At 43.8% G+C, this 21,943-nt stretch overlaps 1 protein-coding gene across 3 annotated transcripts in view; it reads left to right on the top strand.

The window, feature by feature from the left end:
• The window catches only part of NCBP1 (nuclear cap binding protein subunit 1), a 437,475-nt gene that overhangs the window by 355,719 nt on the left and 59,813 nt on the right, over positions 1–21,943 (top strand). For all 3 annotated transcript variants that reach the window (XM_029603603.1, XM_029603613.1, XM_029603623.1), the window contains one exon: positions 4,726–4,819. In XM_029603603.1, the coding sequence (XP_029459463.1) occupies positions 4,726–4,819 (94 nt within the window). The remainder of the gene's footprint in view (positions 1–4,725; positions 4,820–21,943) is intronic.

Below are 21,943 nucleotides of genomic sequence, written 5' to 3' on the forward strand. Positions count from 1 at the left end.
TTTTGGAGCAAGCATTCTCAGAGCGGGTTTATCATCATCCCACCCAGAATAATTGTAGTTCCCAATCATTCTAGACTGGTGAAGCAGGATGAGAAAGGGAGTAAATTATACTTGCCTGATAATTTCATTTACTTTTGTCCTGCTACAACAGTCTAGAGACCTGCCTGGGATTGATGGCAGATTTTCGTAATTGAGCTTATAAATCAAAATTTAAAAAATCACGCGTTGATTGGCGGTCTGCAGGCTTCCCCCCAAGGACTGCTGTTCTTACCTCCAGCCCAGCTGCCGATGCTGCGATGTCCCGCTGCTTCCTGCAGGTTGAGGCGTCAACGCCTAATGTGGAAGGAGCCACCGGGTTCTCTCGCAGCAAACGCCACCGCTCTTGCACTTCCCTGTGCCTTAGACACATGTGCGCATGACACAGGATAACTTAAAGGGCCTGCGACGGGAAAGCCCCGGGGCGCCCCTGAATGACATCGAAATGCTGGCCCTAAAAGGCCCTTACCAGCCCTGCCTCGACGCCTTAGTTATAGGTCAACTACCTCTGGTAGAGTGAATTGCCTCAGTGTGTTCCTGGTCTTCGTTCCTGTGTTCCTGGTCCTTGTCCTGGCAGTCTCTGGTCTTCATCCCTCCGTTCTTAGTCTTCGTCCTGTCTTCAGTCTTCAGTTCTTCCTTTTTGTCCTATGGTCAAGTCTCCAGTTCTTCAGTATCATCTTCTTCTAGTCTGTAATAAGAACATAAGAAATTGCCATGCTGGGTCAGACCAAGGGTCCATCAAGCCCAGCATCCTGTTTCCAATAGAGGCCAAAACCAGGCCACAAGAACCTGGCAATTACCCAAACACTAAGAAGAACCCATGCTACTGATGCAATTAATAGCAGTGGCTATTCCCTAAGTATAATTGATTAATAGCCATTAATGGACTTCTCCAAGAACTTATCCAAACCTTTTTTGAACCCAGCTACACTAACTGCACTAACCACATCCTCTGGCAACAAATTTCAGAGCTTTATTGTGCGTTAAGTGAAAAAGAATTTTTTCGGATTAGTCTTAAATGTTCTACTTGCTAACTTCATGGAATGCCCCCTAGTCCTTCTATTATTCGAAAGTGTAAATAACCGAGTCACATCTACTCGTTCAAGACCTCTCATGATCTTAAAGACCTCTATCATATCCCCCCTCAGCTGTCTCTTCTCCAAGCTGAACAGCCCTAACCTCTTCAGCGTTTCCTCATAGGGGAGCTGTTCCATCCCCTTTATCATTTTGGTTGCCCTTCGCTGTACCTTCTCCATCGCAACTATATCTTTTTTGAGATGCGGCAACCAGAATTGTACCCAGTATTCAAGGTGCGGTCTCACCATGGAGCAATACAGAGGCATTATGACATTTTCCGTTCTAGTAACCATTCCCTTCCTAATAATTCCTAACATTCTATTTGCTTTTTTGACTGCTGTAGCACACTGAGCCGACGATTTTAAAGTATTATCTGCTATGATGCCTAGATCTTTTTCCTGAGTGGTAGCTCCTAATATGGAACCTAACATCGTGTAACTACAGCAAGAGTTATTTTTCCCTATATGCAACACCTTGCACTTGTCCACATTAAATTTCATCTGCCATTTGGATGCCCAATCTTCCAGTCTTGCAAGGTCCTCCTGTAATGAATCACAGTCTGCTTGTGATTTAACTACTCTGAATAATTTTGTATCATCCGCAAATTTGATAACCTCACTCGTCGTATTCCTTTCCAGATCATTTATATATATATATTGAAAAGCACCGGTCCAAGTACAGATCCCTGAGGCACTCCACTGTTTACCCTTTTCCACTGAGAAAATTGACCATTTAATCCTACTCTCTGTTTCCTGTCTTTTAACCAGTTTGTAATCCACGAAAGGACATTGCCTCCTATCCCATGACTTTTTAGTTTTTGTAGAAGCCTCTCATGAGGGAATTTGTCAAACGCCTTCTGAAAATCCAAATACACTATATCTACCGGTTCACCTTTATCCACATGTTTATTAAACCCCTTCAAAAAAAATGAAGCAGATTTGTTAGGCAAGATTTCCCTTGGGTAAATCCATGTTGACTGTGTCCCATTAAATCATGTCTTTCTATATGCTCTACGATTTTAATCTTGAGAATAGTTTCCACTATTTTTCCCGGCACTGAAGTCAGGCTCACTGGTCTATAGTTACCCAGATCGCCCCTGGAGCCTTTTTTAAATATTGGGGTTACATTGGCCACCCTCCAGTCTTCAGGTACAATGGATGATTTTAATGATAGGTTACAAATTTTAACTAATAGATCAGAAATTTCATTTTTGAGTTCCTTCAGAAACCTAGGATGCATACCATCCGGTCCAGGTGATTTGCTACTCTTTAGTTTGTCAATCTGGCCTACTACATCTTCCAGGTTCACAGTGATTTCATTCAGTTCATCTGACTCGTCACCCCTGAAAACGATCTTTGGAACTGGTATCTCCCCAACATCCTCATTAGTAAACACGGAGGCAAAGAATTCATTTAGTCTTTCTGCAATAGCCTTATCTTCCCTAAGAGCCCCTTTAAAACCCCTTTGTCATCCAATGGTCCAACCGACTCCCTCACAGGTTTCTTGCTTTGGATATATTTTAAAAAGTTGTTATTATGAGTTTTTGCCTCTATGGCCAACTTCATTTCAAATTCTCTCTTCGCCTGTCTTATCAATGTTTTACACTTACCTTGACAATGCTTATGTTTTATGCTAATGTTCCTCGCTTCCCTGCCGCCTATCCATCCCGACTTCCCTCTGACAGATCTCTGGTTCTGACTTCATCTTGCTTCTAGAGTATGATTGAATTCCGCCTGCCACTGACCACTGCCTGATTCTGGTCCTCGATTGAACTCTGACCACTGCCTGACCCTTGACCTCATCTGAATGATACCTGCCCTGACTGTTGCTTGCCTCTAATCATGCCTGTACCCAGTTTGTCTGGACCTTGGCCTATGACAAACTGCCTCCATGGATTTCCACCTTAGCAACAGAGGCCCACGCCTAAGTCCTGCCTGCCCCAGCACCTGAGGGGTAAACCTAAGGGGAACGAGGGCTGATGTAGAAGCTCCAGTTGGGCCTCTGCCACAGCCAGTTCATCCAGCCAATGGTGGGGATCTGCAAGGCTCCTCCCTGCAGGTTGTGCCAACTCCACCTTGACCTGAAGCTCCACACCCGCAACATAATGATTTTGTGCTACTGAAGTCTATTTCTGAAACTTTAAAGGGTTTTATCTTTTAATTTTTCTAGTTACTTTTGAAAATCTTTAATTAGAAATATTAATATAAGGTTAATTTTTTTTAAAGTTTAATAACCTTCTTTGTCGTGGGAATGTTGACTTGAATTGTTGTGTACCACACACAAAGATGATGTTGCAGAAAAAGTCATGTGATCTGCCTGCATCTGCTGTTAGGGGGGAGATAAACCCAATCGTTCTGGGCTGGTGTAGCAGGACTGAAAGAAAACAAATTATCAAGCAAGTATAAATGTCTTCAACTGAACTATACTTTGAGTTCTAGGAGTGTCCCTCATTGTTAAACTCCTTGTACATAGAAGTCTAACAGATCACCATGACTGTGTCAAGTGCCTAGGCCCACCTCATGATACGCTGTGCCTGCATATTGCCTGCATATTGCCTGCATATTGGATATTGCCTGCATATTGCCCAGGTTCTCCACATATTGGATTGTAGAAGAGCATTGCTCTTCTATTTGGAGAGTACAGAAAACCTATAGGAAATCCTCACAACTGTTCATTTCTTTTAACCCAGTTAAGAGGGATTTTTGGTTACAAAAAGGACTCTTTCAACTTGGATCTCCGATTGCATCTTTTACTGCTACAATCAGTTGGGTCAAAATCTTCAAAGTAAAGTGAAAACCTATCAGGTTAGGGCTGCAGCAGCATCCTTAGCATGTTTTTGCTCTACTTCCATAAAAGATATTTGCAGAGCTTCTATTTGTTCATCAGTTCATACATTCATTGCTAATTACTTCCTAGAAAATGCATCCCAGCAAGCACTTTTATGAAGTCTGTTTAATTCCTTCAACTGTACCTTCCAACTTCCAACAATAATTATAAGTTGCAATGTTCTACTAAAGTGCATAAATAACAAAATAATCACATGCGGCTCTCAGCTTGGAAGTCTTCATTTGCATAGCTGACCTTTTCCTGCTAATCAACAAAGAAATATAAGTTGCTCACCTATAACAGGTATTCTCTTAGACAGCAGGATAAATTAGCTGTACAATGCCATCTTCCCCTTAGAATTGAAGTGTAACTTGCTAGTAAGACCAAGGAGACTCGTGCGATGGGTAGCTGTGCAGGAACGTTTGCACATGCTCAGAGACCTTCTCAGTTGTTCTGAGTTCTAAGAAAGCATTATCTGTCTTGGTGCCATCAGATAACATCGCCCACTTGTATGACTGATTTATCTTGCTTCCACCTACAGTGAACACTTGTTACAGGTGAGTAACTTAGCTTTACCCATGTAAATGATTTTGAAAATTGTCTTCTTCATAACAAGGGTACAGTTTTGAAAGATCAGTTCTAACCATCTAAAGCAGGAGCATGATTTAGGATTGACACAAATGTGTGAAAATATGTCCACAAGAAATGTCACTACTTTCCTTTAAGAAGTACTGAATCCACTTAGTACTTTTAGTCTTTAATTGATATTTTATTGCTTTCATAAAGGTTCCATGAAGTCTTTAAGACATTAGCTGAAAGTGATGAGGGGAAACTACACGTTTTGCGGGTTATGTATGATGTATGGAAAAACCATCCACAGGTAAGAATTATTTCAGCCTTTTTAATTTTAAAGCATGGTAATTGAACACCTTAAGAGTTATTTTTTAAGTTTGTGTGAAATGACTGCAAAGAAGTTGCCACTAAAAGTTATGTCTAGAGTTACACGGAAAGAAGGATGATTGTCAGTACATTTAAAAAAAAAAAAAAAAAGCAAAAAAGCTTGTAGCTTGCAGTGAATTTTTTTCTATATCAGAAAGGGAACATAAACAGCAAAAAAAAATTGAAAGCTAGCAATCTGTGATCCCCAAAAAGTATAATTTATTTTACTATTTTCTCCTCCTTCAATATATTTATTTCTCCAAGGATGAGCAGGATATGAGGTATACATACTTAGTCATTGATTTCAATGGAACCCAGGACCAGACCACCTTGGAAAACATTTTAAAGCTTTCTACATGTTTTACTAAGCATGCACAGATTGTCCCCACGTCACTTATGTCATGCAGTTTTCTCTCCATTATTTTTGTTCATGGTTACCTAAGGATGTCCTTTTCTTCTCCAGTGTTTTCACATGTATAGCCCTTTTTAGTCTGAAATTTTCTTTTTGATGTCTGTCAGTTCTTGTATCTTGACTGCTCCTAACCTTGATAAAGTTCATTTAGATTTTTTTTCTCACTTCTAAGTTGAATTTGTTTTTGTTTGTGGATGCTTGTAGTGGTATTGCACATCGGTTGGGATTTTTGTTTTTTCATTAGGTCATCTTCTGATTTTTCTGCAGCTGTTCTTTAGATGAGGTCTGAGAAGCATGCTAGCGGCTTCAAAAAATTTGCTCAGTATAGTCTTATGATGTCTGTTACAGGCCCACATGATGAAAGTATGTGATACCTTGGCTTGAATCATGAAATCCTGGGGTGCAGCACTTGTCAAAAGGTGTTTCCCAAGGGCTTGAATATTTCTTCAGTTCAGCCTCAAAGTCCTAACCAACAGTATCAGCATAGGGGCATTAGTATTGTGAAGGACCCAGGAGCATTGCTCATCCTCCGGGTCTTGCACCAGTAGAAGGCTTTTCTTTTTCCTCTCATTTGATGCAAGCTAAAGCTTCAGCAGTATTGGTTCCTGCATTGAGGGATACAAATTGGATGCAACATGCTAAGAAGCATGGTCATCAGTCCCTGTCAATGCAAGATGTTGGGAACAGGGGAGATACAATCATTCAGTTGTGTGCAAAGGTTTTAGACACCCCTGGTCAAATTGTATATTTCCATGAATCTAAAAGTGAATAGAAGCTGGTACAACCTCTAAATGGTACAAAGTAAAACATGGCATCTTTCTTTCATTTTTAATACAAAATTACTATTTGTTGATATTTTTTAATTTGCAGTTTTTAATTTTCACACAGTAAAAAACAAATTTAAAGAAATCTAGTCAACCAATCACCATATATAAAATAACCACACCAAACTGTCACAAAAACAGATGAGATGATTAACAGGTTCTCCTAGGACAAGCAGGATGGTAGTCATCACATGTGAGTGACATCATCTGATGGAACCCGACATGGAAAACGTTTGTCAAAGTTTCTAGAAGCTTTGACCAGCAGGATGCATCCACGCGAAGTCCCCCTTCAGTCTCTTCTTTTCCACAGTGCAGTTGCCTCACAGTCCGTGGAGCTCTAACTTTTTCAAAATTTTCCTAGATTTCTTCGTGTTCTGCAAGTCCTCGTCTGGTCGCCTTTCGCGGTCAGTGCCTCCTCGGTACAGTAGATCTTTTTTGACCATTTTTTTCCAACTTGCAGTCAATTGCAGACTCCCCACGCCACGATGTCTGCCAGTCATCGACTGCAAACCGGATATTTTTCATGGTGTCGACTGGTTTTCTTCGGTGCCCCCAGAGCCCACGGACCATGTCCATCACAGTTCTGCACGAGGTTTGTATCCTGTGCCTGGGGGCCTCACATGTCTGAGGGTGCCATCTGTGCAACCAGATGACCCCCAAAGAGCGTTGGGCGCACCTTGACAAAATGGAGAAACTTTTTGGGACCCCAAAGTACTCCATGCCTGCGTCTGTTTCGTCGATGCCCAAGGGTCATGGGGAGCTGTCCGAACCAGTCCCCCTTGCAGTCCCTTTGACTGGTACCTCCAAGGATTGGGGAGAGGGAGATCGATCCACGATGGTTTCTCCACTCTCCCGGACCTCAGGATCATCAACATCCTCGGCACCAGGGAAAGACAGGGCCGAACACTAGAAACGTCACCGTCCAGACACTGTTCCGGGTCCAGAGCGGCTTCGGCAAACACCGAGCCACCATCAGTGGCCCCATCCTCCCGTGTCCCTGGTAGCCCGAGGCGTTCCCCGCCAACACTGGTGCAGGCTTCATGCCTCCTCGGGGGCCCGAGAATGAGCTGGCGACGTCTTGTCCCCCTCCATTAGTCCTGGCCACCCAGGACTTCCAGGAGGAGTTTGGACCGCAGGGTGCAATCGGCGGTGCTGAAAGCGCTATAAAGCGTTGAGCTGCTAGTGCCACCGGCCCCCATACCGGTGTCCAAGCTTCTGCCATCAGTGTTAGTACCACTGCTGGAGTGTCTGGGCTGGAGTGTCTGGGCATCCTTCTTGGCGCCCTACTGATGCAATCTGTGCTAAAGGGGGCCCTCAATTCCCTATCGGCCACCGATTCTCTCCACCAGAGCGATCCCAATTTTCAGGTCCTCTGAGGAGGAAGATGCAGCCAGTACCATGTTCCCTTGCCCACGGTTCCCCGAGCCATTGCCGGACCTCTCCGGCTTACCAGGGCTGATGATTCCCTTCCATGCTGGGGGAACCACCGGTGCCGTCAGTGCCTTTACGGCCTCTGAAGCCCTTGGAGGCCAGAGCTGATACCCCTCATGGACCTTGCCCTCTGCGTCCTGGTCCAAATGAGGAAGAGGGGGCCCTATGACCCTAGGGTGATGACTCCACAGACCTGCCCTCAGAATAATCCAAAGACCCCCTCTCTGAGCCCTCTCTTCCAGAGGAGTGGCATTGGTCGCCACCCGAGGACCTATCTTTTGCAGGGTTTGTCAGGGCTATGGCCGCAGCCATTCCCTTTCAGCTCCTTTCGGAGGAGGATGCACGTCGTCAGATGCTGGAGGTCCTCCAGTTCATCGCTCCTAAGGAAATCGTGTCTGTTCCGATCCACAATATTTTTAAGGAACTCCTCCGCCGCATGTGGGAATACCCCATTTCCATCTCCCCAATTAACAGAAAGACAGATGCCACTTATTTGGTGAAACAGGCCCTGGGGTTTGATCGGAGACAGTTCCCCCACCAGTCGGTGGTCGTGGAATCCGCCTTAAAAAAGGCTACGTTTTCCCGTACCCATGCCTCCTCCAGAACGCGAGCATAGGGAATTGGATACAAAGGGACGGATGATTTTCCAAGACGGCATGCTGATTGCCCGCATCGCGGCCTACCAACTCTATATGATTCAGTACAACTGCAATCTTTGGAAACGAGTCCAGGATTTCGCGGAGGTCCTTCCCCAGCAGCAACAGGAAGCCCTTAGGCCATTGCCTCACTGGGTCTGGGAGCAGGGAAACACTAGGTGCATTCCAACTATGATGTTTTTGAAACTGCAGCTCGCTTAGCCACCGTGGACATCAACACCAGAAGAATGGCTTGGCTCTGGGCCTCGGACCTCCAGCCGGAGGTCCAGGATCGGCTTGCCGACTTCCCCTGTACAGGCAAGAATCTGTTCGGGGATAAGGTCCGGGATGTAGTAGCGCAGCTGAAGGACCATCATAATACCCTTCAGCAGCTGTCCATGAGGGCCTTGGAAAGGGCTATCCTCAGCCAGGAAATCCTCCAGACGAGGTTCTCGAAAACCTTTTTATCAGCAGAGGAAATATTACCCTCCGGCTGCTTGGACTCACCCATCTCAAGCCAGTTCCAGGGGTTGTCCCTGCCAGTAGCGGGCCCCTAGACCCTAGCAAGCCCCGGCCACGGGCTTTTGACTGGCAGCAAGGGAGCGTAAGTCAGCTGGCAATTCCCCTGGCACCCGATCCCCCAGTCGGCGGCAGGCTCTTCAGCTTTGCCTGTCGTTGAGAGGAGATAACATCGGAACGCTGAGTCCTCTCCATCATCCACCAGGGCTACCGTCTGCACTTCATCTGGCTCCCAGAGACCTCTCCACCCCCACCCCCGTCCATCGTGGGGTTCATCTGCCCATTTGGTCATTCTTCAAATGGAACTCTCCGCCCTCCTTGCAGCAGGTGCAGTGGAACCGGTTCCTCGCCTTCAGCAGGGCCAAGGGTTCTACTCGAGGTATTTCCTCATCCTCTCATCCTGAAAAGGAATGGCAGCTTGCGCCCCATTCTTGACCTCAGGACGATGAACAAGTTTCTCATAAGAGAAAAATTCAAGATGGTCTCTCTGGGCACCTTCCTCGACCTCAAGAAGGCATACGCACATATTGTGAGTGTCCCCAACCACAGGAAGTACCTCCGCTTCATGGTGGAGAATGCACTTTTCCAGTGCAAAGTGCTGCCCTTTGGGCTGGCATCGGCTCCCTCATGTCTTCACCAAATTCTTAGCGTTGGTGGCTGCCTACGTCAGGCATCACTTGGTCCATGTGTTTCCATACCTGGATGACTGGCTAGTTAGGAGCGACTCCCACTCCATGGCCTTGCAAGCTCTGGCTTTGACAGTATAGACCCTGCAGACCGTGGGGTTCATTATCACCTTCCCCAAGTCGCATCTCTGTCCGTCCCCACAGCTGGACACGGCCCAAGAGAAAGCTTTTCTGCCCAGAGACCAGGTGATTGCCCTTGCCTTGCTGGCTACCCTTGTCCACAACAGCTGGAGGGTACCAGCCCATCTTCTGCCTCGCCTACTGGGCCACATTGCAGACTCCGTCCATGTGACTCCCTTGGCCCACCTCCGCATGAAGAGCCCCCAGTGAGCCTTGCGGTCCCAGTGGCAGCAGGCGTCTCAGGACCTAGAGACTCCAATCACTGTCACAAACTCTCTGAGAGTATCTCTGGCCTGGTGGGAAGCTCTCTCCAATCTGGAATGTGGACATCCCTTCCAGCCTGCACCGCCCCAGGTGACTCTCACCACTGATGCTTCCCCCCAGTGGTGGGGAGCCCACATGAAAAGCCTACACACACAAGGCCTTTGGACCGCCGCCGAAGCACATTGCCAGATAAACCTTTTGGAGCTTCAGGCGATATGGTATGGCTTGTGGGCGTTCAAGGATCAGTTGTCCAAGGAAGTTCTGATCAGGACGGACAACCAGGTCGCGATGTGGTACATCAGAAAATAAGGCAGCACGGGCTTGTTCCTCCTCTGCCAAGAGGTGGTACAGGTTTGAAACTGGGCTCTCTCCCAGGGGATGTATCTGCAGGCGACCTACCTACCAGGTCACTTCAATGTGCTGGCGGACTGCCTCAGCCTGTCCTAAGCATACGAGTGGTCCCTCAACCCGGCGGTGGCAGCAGCCTTGTTCCGCCGATGTGGTACGCCGGATGTGGACCTGTTCACCTCCCCTCTCAACCACAAGGTGAGCAGGTTCTGCTCCCTAGTGGCGGGAAACGGCAATCCAGCCTGCGATTCCTTCTCCCTTCATTGGGGGCAGAGCCTCCTGTTTCTGTACCCCCCTCTATCGCTCCATGCCGGGCTCCATCGGATGTCACTAACATCCTGTTGTCCTAGGAGAACACATGTTACAGGTAAGCAACTGCGCTCTCCATTAGTCCCAAACTTAATGAAAGAAGCGCCCCTTATAGGGGAGAGAGACGGAAAAAAAAATAGAAAAATACAAGGTAACAGAATCTAAGCATGAAACTCCTGACACAAAATAGTGATCATAGCTTCTTAACATCTTGAGACATCAGTTAGCCACTGGAATAGACCTGGTTTCATCTTAGCCTAAAAAAACAAAACAAAAAACCTTAATTGATAAGGTTCAAAAAATACATAACATATCAGAATACTTTAAACATTTATATGGGTAGCAAAGAGGTTTTGAAGACCCAAAGAAGTATTCTTTAATAATTTTGAAGGAAACGAGTCTGAAATTGAAGTTAAGTGCAGAGAGCTTAAGTTAGTTCCTGTAGTAGATGTTAAGTTAAAAGAGGAAAAGATAACTCCCCAATGTTATAAGGGATTGTGGCTATAACATTTTTATGAATACTGTCTACTTTACTAAGAAAATAATCAGTGAAGTTATTGACTGAACAGGATGAATCAGTGGTGGGGACAGGTACTAGTTGATCAGAGAGAAGTGTGATTGTTTTTAAATAATTGGCATGGGCAGTTGGCAGTTACTGAATCTGCCTAGAGATGTACTGTTTCCTTGCTAACAAGATTTCTGATAGCTTTTATTTATCCATTTAACTGCTAGCGCTACTTATCCATTTAATATGAGCTTCAGTAGATTTATGTTTATGCCATTAATGTTTGTAATGTACTCTTGCCTCTTGATAGTTCATAATCCAGAATGATACCACAGTTGAGGGTTCTGCAGATGAATACACATTTAACCAAAGGAGCACTTTTGTTAATCAAGGAACTAAGAATATTTTCCATGTAAAGATTTATTGGTCCACTATAAGAGAATCAAAATTATCAATGAATAAGTTGAGGTGAGAGTGAAGGAGATCCATATCCATCTGTTTCAGATTTCTAGGGTAGATGACTTTATCTTGGTCACATTCTTTTCCAATACTTCAATTCTCTTAGCATGCTCTAAGCCAGGGGTCGGGAACCTTTTTGGCTGAGAGCCATGAACGCCACATATTTTAAAATGTAATTCCATGAGAGCCATACAATATGCTAAACCGGCTCTGCCGGCAAAAGGCCGAGGACGCCATTTTGATTACTGGCAGCCGACGGCTCTTTGCCCTTACTATGTCACAGGGGCTACCGCCGCAATTGGTCGATCCCAGTGACATAGTGAGGGCAAAGGGCCGTCGGCGCCATTTTGATTACTGGCAGTCGACAGCACAAGTCCAGGAGATCGCTCCCGGACCCCCGCTGGACCACCAGGAACTTTTGGCAGGTCTTGGGGGGGTCATGAGGGTGGGGGGTTGTAGTAAACTAATTTTGGAGGTCTTGGGGGGTGTCAGGAGGGTGGGGGGTTTTGTTAGATTTTTACTTTTTTATTAAAGATTTGTCTGCGAGCCAGATGCAGCCATCAAAAGAGACACATCTGGCTCGCAAACCATAGGTTCCCGTCCCCTGCTCTAAGCCAAGCCCTTCACACTTTCAGATAAAGAACTTATATCAGCGTATCAAATTTAGTAGCTTAATAAATGCTGGCAGATAAAGACCAAAATGGTACATCCAATCTGCCCAATAAGTTGCTTAGCATAGTAATTGCCACTCCGTGCAGGTTACCCCATACAGAAATGTTACACTTAATGTTAACTTAGATTAGCCCATTTCATCCTCTAAGGGCTGGGCTTCCCAAACTATCCAGTGTGATCCCATTTTAGCACTTGAAAATTCACATGACCACAGATGATTACCAAAACAAATTAGCAGGGTGATAGTCCCCCTCCAATTGTCACTTTACTCTGACCCTCCTTGCATTACAGCTGATCCTCACTCAACCTATATCCTCCAGTGGACATCCTCTCTAAATCTCCTCCCCTCAGACTCCCTCCAGCCCGTTTCACATCCCCATAGCTAATCTTCACTCCCAAGCTTTTCTTATAATTTTCAACTGTTTCTGTCATCCTTCCCATCCTCACTCTCATATCCCATCCCTTCTCCTTCACCTCTTTCCTTCCAACCCTTTTCTTCATATTCCACAATCTCCATCAGAACCACTTAATCAGTCTTCTCACATTCCCTCTCTCTCACCATCTACAGCCAGTCCCTTTCCACCGGATCCAATCCTCAAGCTACCCCTAATCTTATCTTTCTCTCAAAAAGTTCCCTGGCCAGGTCAGTGGCAACATTTTCCTTTGGGTCCTGGGACAAAAGTGGATGAGAACTGGTGGGAAAAGAAGGTAAGCTGATGATAGGGCAACCTTTTTCTTGTGGTAGGTGAGGAGCAGTGGCAATTTCCACCAGCCCTCACACTGAGCGCTCCCTTCTCCTCATGGTTGTTCTGAGCCTGACAGTGATCTGCAAGCAACAGCAGCATTAGTAATGAAAGTCAGAGTGGAGCAACAGCCCTGATCCTTCTTTGCAAAGTGCTTCATTCTAGCATAGAAATGGCAGGGCCTGTGAATGTGTGCTGGCTCTCAGGCCCCACACTAACCTCCACCTCTAATGCTGCTGTTGCTGATGTGTGAAGAGCACTGCCATTTGAGGCACTTGTGACCCAACCAAAGGTTTAGTGACCCCATTTGGGGTCCCAAGCCAAAGTTTGGGAAGCCCTGCTGTAGGGATCGTCAGAGTGTACCCCCATGCTCTTTTAAACTCCATTACTATTCTTGAGTTCACCACCTCTTCCAGGAGGGCATTCCATGCAACATCCATCTTTCCATGAAGAAATATTTTCAGACTGTCCTGAGTCGTCCCCCCTTGAACTTTCCTTTTTGTCCCCTAGTTCTACAGCTTCCTTTCCTTCAAAAAAGGTTTTATTTTTGTGTATTAATACCTTTCAGGTATTTGAAAGTCTGTATCATATCTCCCCTATTCCTCCTCTCCTCCAGGGTATACATATTTAGGTCCTTCAGTCACTTTTCATAGGTCTTCTGGTGTAGACCCCACACCATTTTGGTTGTCTTTCTCTGGACCACTATATCTTGTGTCTATCATTTTTGAGATACAGTACTCATTCAGAGGTATTATCACCTCTCTTTTTCATGCTGGTTATGCCTCTCTCTCTATGCTTCCCAGCATCCTTCTGCCCTTAGCAATCGCCTTGTTACATTGCTTTGCTATGTTCAGATCATCAGCCACTATAACCCCAAGGTCTCTCTCTCGATCTGTGCATATCAGTCCCCCACCCCTTGTCACATACAACTCCTTTGGATTACCACACTCCAAATGCATGACTCTGCACTTCTTGGCATTGAATCACAACTGCCAAACTTTTTTGCTCTTCCAGCTTTGTTACTTCTCATTCTCTCTAGTCCTTAAGGTGTGTCCACTCTGTTGCAGATCTTAGTTTCATGCAAACTTTACCTTCTAATCCCTCTTCAATATCACTCACAAAGATATTGAACAGAACCACTCCTTGAGGCATTCCACTTATCAATCTTCTTTCTATAGAGAAGATTCCATTTATCATTACCAGTTGTTGTCTGGCAGTCAGCCAGTTAGTAATTCATTCCACCACCTTGGCTCCCACCCCCAAGCTTCTCATTTTATTCAGTTCTATATCAAACACTTTGCTGAAATCCAAGTAAATCACATTGAGTGCTTTTCCTTGATCTAATTCTCTAGTCACCCAATCAAAAAAGCAATCACATTTGTTTGACACAATTTTCCTCTGGTGAAAACATGTTGCCTTGGGTGCAGCAAACCACTAGATTGTAGATAGCTCACTATTCATTAATTTTCCCACCACTAAGGCTAACTGGCCTGAGTTTCCAGTCTCTTCTTCAAAGTGAAGCGGGACCACAACTACCCTTCTCTAATGTTGTGGCACCAGTCCCATCTTAAGGGATTTATTGAACAGGTCCTTCAGTGGACCCACCAGCACTTCTCTGTGCTCCCTGGGATGTATCTCATCCAGCCCATGGCCTTATCCACTATCCGTTTTGCAAGTTCCTCCCAAACACTCTCTTCTATAAATGGAGTTATGTCTACCTCACTCCCATCCAGTGTAAATGGAAGCACTATCTTTTTTTTTTTTTTTTTTTTTTTGACGACTGCTCACAGTGCTTATACCCTTCCCCATGCCCCTTGCATTTCAGTTGCTTGATTTTGACATAGAGGTACTCCTACCCCTTTTTATGTCATCTCTGTCCTTCCTTAACAGGTTATAGCCCAGTATGACTGTATCCCAATTATGAAACTTGCTGAACCATGTCTCTGTAATAGCAACGCTGTCCAAATCTGCATCTGCCATTAAGACCTGCAGATTTGGAATTTTATTGCCCAGACTTGCAAGCATTTGTGCTCATAGCTTTACAGCTTTTCACTCGGCTTGCTGCTCTTCCTGGTCACTTTAATCAGTGGAACCAAGCTGCTAGCACTAACCTTCAAAAAGGAGAGCGTGCACAGCTTTTAAACTAGACAGTTGCCCAGAAGCGCATGGTTCAGAATGATGTATCTTTGAAAGGGTACTAAGAGAACAGGGAAATTAGGGCATCCCAATAGAGAGATTGCAATAAATGCCAACGTGGACCAGGTTCTTTAAGTCAGAATCTTTCTGCTTTTTAATTACTCTTGTCAACTGATGAGCAGGTTGTTAATACAAACAAAAACCATCCTTTGAAATGTCTGTATACAAATGCTAGAAGTCTAAAAAGTAAGATTGGAGAGTTAGTGTATAGCACTGGATGAAGAGGTAGATATAATTGGCATCTCAGAGACCTGGTGAAAGGAGGATAGCCAATGGGACACTGATTCAAGAGTATAAATTGAATCAAAATGATAGGATGGATCAAATTAGTGGAGGGGTGGCCTTATATGTGAAAGAAGGCGTTGAGTCAAATAGGATAAAAATTCTGCAGGAAACAAAATGCATTGTTGAATCTTTATGGATAGCAATTCCAGTTGAAAATGGGAATATAGCAGTGAGGGTGTTTTACCATCCACCTGACTAGAATGAACAAACAGACAATGAAATGCTAAATTAAATTAGGGAAGCTAACAAAATCAGCAGCACAGTAATAATGGGTGATTTCAATTACCCCAGTATTGATTGGGTGAATGTTACATTAGGACATTCTAGAGAAGTAAAGTTCCTAGATTAAATAAATGACTACTTCATGGAGAAGCTTGTACAAGAATCAACAAGAGGAAAATATCTTAGACCTAGTCCTTAGTGGAACCCATGATTTGGTGCAAGAGGTAAGTGTTGGAGCCACTTGGCAATAGTGGTTCACAACATGATCAAATTTGACTTAATTAGAGGGAAGGTACTTAAGAAATCTAATGTGACAGCATTTAACTTTCAAAAAGATGACTGATAAAATGAAAAAAATGGTTAGGAAAAAACTTGAAAGAAGCAACTGCAAAGGTTTAGATCGGACATAGGTGTTTAAAACTACCATCTTAGAAGCCCAACACATTAGAAAAGGTATAAGGAAGTCTAAATGACTACCAGCATGGTTAAAAGGTAAGATGAGAGAGGCCATAATACCTAAAAGAACATCTTTCAAGAAATGTAAAAAGGATCTGAATGAAGCGAAAACATGAAACAGCATAAGCATGGCAAGTTAGATGCAAAGCATTGATAAGGAAGGCAAAGAAAGAATTTGAAAAGGTTTGTCAAGGAAGAAAAAAATCATAATAAGTTTTTTAGGTACATTCGACATAAAAGGCCTGCAAGGGGAATCCGTTGGACTATTGGATGATCAAGGGGTAAAAGGGGCACTTAGGGATGACAGAGCCATAGCAGAGAGATTAAAGCCCGGATTTTAAAAGGCCTGCGCGTGTAAAACCAGGGGTTTATGCGTGGCCGGGCTTTGCGTACGCTGCGCACACTTTACAACAGGCCCGGCCACTCGCATAAGTGCCAGGCCTTGCCGAAGGGGCGAGCTGGGGGGGCAGGGTGTGACAGCGCCATTGCCCGCTGTCCCGATAACTTGCGCACTGGTAGTGGCCGGCACGCGCAACTTGCTTCAGCCCTGAAGTAAGTTCAAAAACAAAAAAAAAAAGATAGGATGGGTTTAGGTGGTGAGGAGGAGAGGAGAAGATCGAGGGAGTTTAGGTAGGTGGGTAGGGAAGTTCCCTTCCAGTCCGCTTCTAAATTGGAGCAGACTGGGAAGAAACTGGTTAAGGCTCAACTGCGTTGCCGTACATAATTTGCAAAGCTTCACCCCCCTTGCGTGCGCCGGCACACATGTGCGCGCGGCCACCCGATCTTATAACATGCGTGCGTCCATATGCGCAAAAAATGAGCTACGTGCTCATTTTAAAAAATCTACCCGTAAATGAATTCTTTGCTTCGGTATTCACTGATGAAAGATGTAAGAGATGTATCTATCACAACCTATTTACCCAAAACCACTGTATTCCAGTGTACCGAACTGTCAAACAACAATATCAAAAATACTGGTACATCAGGTATATCTTAAATACCTCAAAGGTTATTTGAGCCAAATGTATGTAGGCCCCTTACTTCGAGGGTCTGTATTGATGACAGACTCTACTATTGTGCAGGGTCACCTTACTTTAATTTTAATATTAATATTCACTCATCGGTCCTATCTTTTTTTAGTAGAAATTTTTCTTTATAATAAAATCAGTAATTGACTGTCAGACAATCTTCATAAATCAGTAATTGACTGTCAGACAATCTTCATAAATCCACGTAAGAGATACAAATACTCATCTACTCCAAATTCTGATAGTTGACCCGTCTGGTCGTTCACCAGGCAAAATGTTCCTGTTCCAGGCAAAATGGTAGAAACTATCATAAAGAAGAACATTGCTGAACATATAGATAGGCATAGTTTAATGGGACAAAGCCAACATAGATTTAGCCAAGGGAAGTCTTGCCTCAATTTTGCTACATTTTTTGAGGGCATAAATAAACATGTGGATAAAGGTAAGCCAGTTGATATAGTGTATCTGGATTTTCAGAAAGTATTTGACCAAGTCCCTCATGAGAGACTTCTTAGGAAATTTAAATGTCATGGGATAGGAGGTCAGTGTCCTACTGTGCATTGCCAGCTGGTTAAAAGATAGAAAACAGAGAGTTGGGCTAAATATTAGGAGAAGGGTGGATAGTGGAGTGCCCAAAGGATCTGTTCAGGGACCACTTCTTTTTTTTAATATATTTATAAATGACTTGGAAATGGGAACAAGTTAGGTGATCATATTTGGCAATGACACAAAATTATTCAAACTTGTTAAATCATAAGAGGATTGTGAGAAATTGCAACAGGATCTTACAAAACTGGGAGACAAATGGCAAATGAAATTTAATGTGGATAAGTTCAAATTGTTGTACTTGGAGAAGAGTAACCCAAATTATAGCTATGCAAGGTTCCACATTAGGAGTCGTCATTCATAAAAAGGGTGTAGGTATCGTCCTTGCTAATACGCTGAAATCTTCTACTGACTGTACAGCAGCAGCTAAGACAACAAATAGAATGCTGGGGATTATTAGGAAAGGTATGGAGAATAAACACAGAATATCATAATGCCTCTGTATTGCTCCATGGTGTGACCTCATCTTAACTATTGTGTGCAGTTCTTCTCACCAAATCTCAAAAAATGATATAGCAGAATTAGAAAAGGTACAGAGAAGGGCAAACAAAATGATGATAAAGGGGATAGAAAGAATCCCCACTGAAGAAAGGCTAAAGAGGTTAGGACTCTTCATCTTGGAGATGTTGCTGCTTGCAGATTACTGTCAGGCTCAGAAACAACCATGAGGAGAGGGGAGGGCTCAGTTTGTGTGGGCTGGGGGAAGTTGCCACTGCTCCTCACCCTCCACTGAACCTACCAAGAGAAAAAGGTTGCCCCTGTCATCAGCGTATCTTCTTTTCCTACTAGTTGTCATCCACATTTGGCCCAGAACCTAAACGAAAATGTTTCCACTGATCTGGCCAGGGGGATTTTTTGAGAGATTGATTTGATTAGGGGTAGCTCAAGGGCTGAATCAGTTGGAGCGAGACTGGCTGTAGAAGGTAAGGGAAGGGGAATGTGAGAAGATTGACTGTCTGTGTTTCTGGTGGGGATGTGAAGGGATCAGCTGAGGGAGGGGATGTGAAGAAAAGGTTTGGAAGGAAAGAGGTGAGGGAGAAGGGACAGGATATGAGAGTGAGGATAGGAGGGGATGACAGGGAATCTTTTGGGGTTACGAGAAGAGCTTGGAAGTGAAAGGATTAGTTGTGGGGATATGAAAAGATCTGGAGGGAATCCGATGGAGGGAGGAGGAGATTTAGAGAGGATCAGCTGCAGTGCAGGGAGGTTCAAAGTTCAGTAATGGTTGGAGGAGGACTAACACCCTGCTAATTTGGTTTGGTAATCTGGGATCATGGGAATATTCAAGTGCTAAAATGGGGTCACACTGGCTATAAGTTTGGGAAGCCCTGTATTAAAGGGTCCCTGTGCAACTCTGACTTGGGGCAACCTACACATGCAGAGTGGAGCATGTAGAAAGCTTTCCAAGAAGATCTGTTTGTGGGCTCAGCCAATGATATCAACCATGGACTGAATATCCTGCTGTCTTCTGAGAACACCAGTTACAGGTAAGCAGCTATGCTATATGTGCTAAAAAAAAATTCATTTAATTTCTCACTTTATGTAGATTTGCTTTCCTCTCCTGACTTCAGAAAATACCTTTTTTTTGCACTCACCTGTCTAACAAGACTTAAAATAATGAAGGTATCTCTGGAGGGGGTGTTCTTCAGTTCTAGGCACAGGAGTTGGGATTATCTCATTCCAAGTACAGATTTGAGCTTGGAATTGCTGTGAAGAAATTAAACATATATATATATAACCATAATATATATATATATATATATTCAGTTTCTTCACAGCAATTCCAAGCTCAAATCGGTACTTAGGATGAGATAATCCCAACTCCTGTGCCTAGGATTGAAAAACACCTCTCCAGAAAAGACAGTAGGATATTCTATATATATATATATATTCTATATATATATATATTCTATATATATATATATATATATATATATATATATATATATATATATATAATCCTGCAAAAAAGCAATTTGGCACCAAATAGCATATAGTTTCCAAATTATGCTAGATTATATTCTGTTTTAGAAAGCAATTTCATTTTCCTTGCTGCTGTATTTCCTAATTCAGAATTAAAAAGCACAAAAATAACAGAACAAGAGTCACTTTAGTGTAGTGTTATGTAAAATTGAGTACATCCAGTTCCAAAATGCTGTCACATTTTTCTTAGAAACTTTCTTTTAGTTAATTTGAACCTGCACTAGTTTGGGCAAACGCATCATGAGCCTTCATTGCAGTCAGACTGGAAGTTTTCCTTCCTTTATTATCTTCTTACCTAGGACTGATGAAGCAAGAGGGTAGGTGGTCTAAGAACGCCGTGTAGGCAAATAGTGGATTAGACACCGGAAGTTGTCCAAAAATTCTTTATTTGAATGGAGACACAAGATTCATACTTTTGCCCGACTCAGGCCGAGTTTCGCCCCAGCGGGGCTGCCTCAGGGGCTGTATGTCAATTTTTGTAAATTCAATATTCAATATATTATACCATGATTCGAGTGTCTGAAATGCCAAGATCGTGATTTTTTCTCGAGGTAAGATTACAGCTCAAAGTGCTTCATTCACAGTCAAAATAACATCATCCCTGCAGAATGCTTGGCATTTCAGACACTCGAATCATGGTATAATATATTGAATATTGAATTTACAAAAATCGACATACAGCCCCTGAGGCAGCCCCGCTGGGGCGAAACTCGGCCTGAGTCGGGCAAAAGTATGAATTTTGTGTCTCCATTCAAATAAAGAATTTTTGGACAACTTCCGGTGTCTAATCCACTATTTATCTTCTTACCTAGCCATTACAGCCATCTTCTGGCTGAGTAGAGCAGATCGCAGTTCCTTCTGGAACCCAGCACACGTGTGTTCCAGACCCACGCAGTAGGCAGTTTTGGGTGATGTCTGGGACTTTCTGTTGGGGGCTGTAAACACTGACTTAGCAGGTTCCACAGTCATGGCTGGCCCAAGGAACAGAAACCAGGTCCAGTAATTGAAAGTTGGTCTCCAACATGGCAGCATTCAGCTCTGTTGCTGGGTCATCAAACTGTGACCCCAATGGTGCTTTTTCATGTAAATGTAAGCTTACTATGCATTTTGTCATAGCACATCCAGTGTTTTATTGTATGTTTTTAGCCTCTTTCTATATGAAAAGAGGCTTATCCGGTCATAAAATGTGTTATGGGTTTTTATCTTTGTGTGTACCACCTTATAACTTTTAAATGGTTGAACCTAGCTCAATAAAACTTGTGGAGCTAGGTCACTGGGGATCATTAGACTGTTTCAGTTTTGACTGTTGAGTGCTTTCAGGGGGTGTGGGAAAAGGGCAACATTGGCAGTTTTTGCATATGAAATGTATTGGGACTAGAACTGAGACTATATAGACAGTTGCTCTTTCTATTTGTTTTATATTGTTGCTGTGTACTTCATGAAGAAAGTCTGCAGCAAAACTGAAAAACTGTTTACATATATCACCCCTATTTCATGAAACAAGATTCCAATGTGTTTTTAAATGGGCTGGCTTCCTTAGTAACCTTAATTAGAAAACTGCTTTTTGAACAAGAGTATTCTAGAAAGTCTATAGAAAGTGACCATTGTAAGACAAAGCAGCAGACAACAGAAATTTGCAAGAGACCAACCAACCAAACAATTGTAAAACAGGTCAAGTCCAGAAAGGCCCCTCGAGAAACATACAATGATACAGTAATAGCCTGAAACAAACACAGGGAACACAACAGGGAAGAGAGTCAAACAGGTATACAGCATCCCCTTTCTCCATTTTAGCGTATGCCTGGGACTTTGGGGACTCAGTCATGGTGTTTGTTCCAATTGTACCTCTCTTTCTCTTGCAATAAACATTATTTGGGGGGAAAAAAAAATAGACAGCGCAGCATATTGAAGATGAATGTTTTTATCTCTACCTTTCTCACAGGACAAGCAGGATGGTAATCCTCACATATGGGTGACATCACAGGATGGAGCCCAAACGCGAAACACTTTTGTCAAAGTTTCTAGAACTTTGACTGGCCCCTACTGGGCATGCCCAGCATGGCACTAACCCTGCAGCCAGCAGGAGTCCCCCTTCAGTCTTCTTTTTTCCGCGCAGCAGTAGTCACGCGGTTAAGGAGCTCCATAGAGATTCCTGACAGGAATTTTCCTCACGGAATTACTAAAGTTTTATACCCCACAGGGGTCCCTCCTTCGAATTTTTGACTCTGTGGTAATCCGGTAAGTTTTTACCTGTTTTCGGTCGATTCCCGTCGAGTTTGGCCCTCGCGGCCTACTGGCCGTCGACCGTACCGCGGCTCAAGTTTTTTCATGGCCATGGCGTCTGGATTCCATCTGTGCCCGG

The sequence above is a fragment of the Rhinatrema bivittatum genome, chromosome 1, assembly GCF_901001135.1.
Source record: "Rhinatrema bivittatum chromosome 1, aRhiBiv1.1, whole genome shotgun sequence".
Taxonomy (NCBI): Eukaryota; Metazoa; Chordata; class Amphibia; order Gymnophiona; family Rhinatrematidae; genus Rhinatrema; species Rhinatrema bivittatum.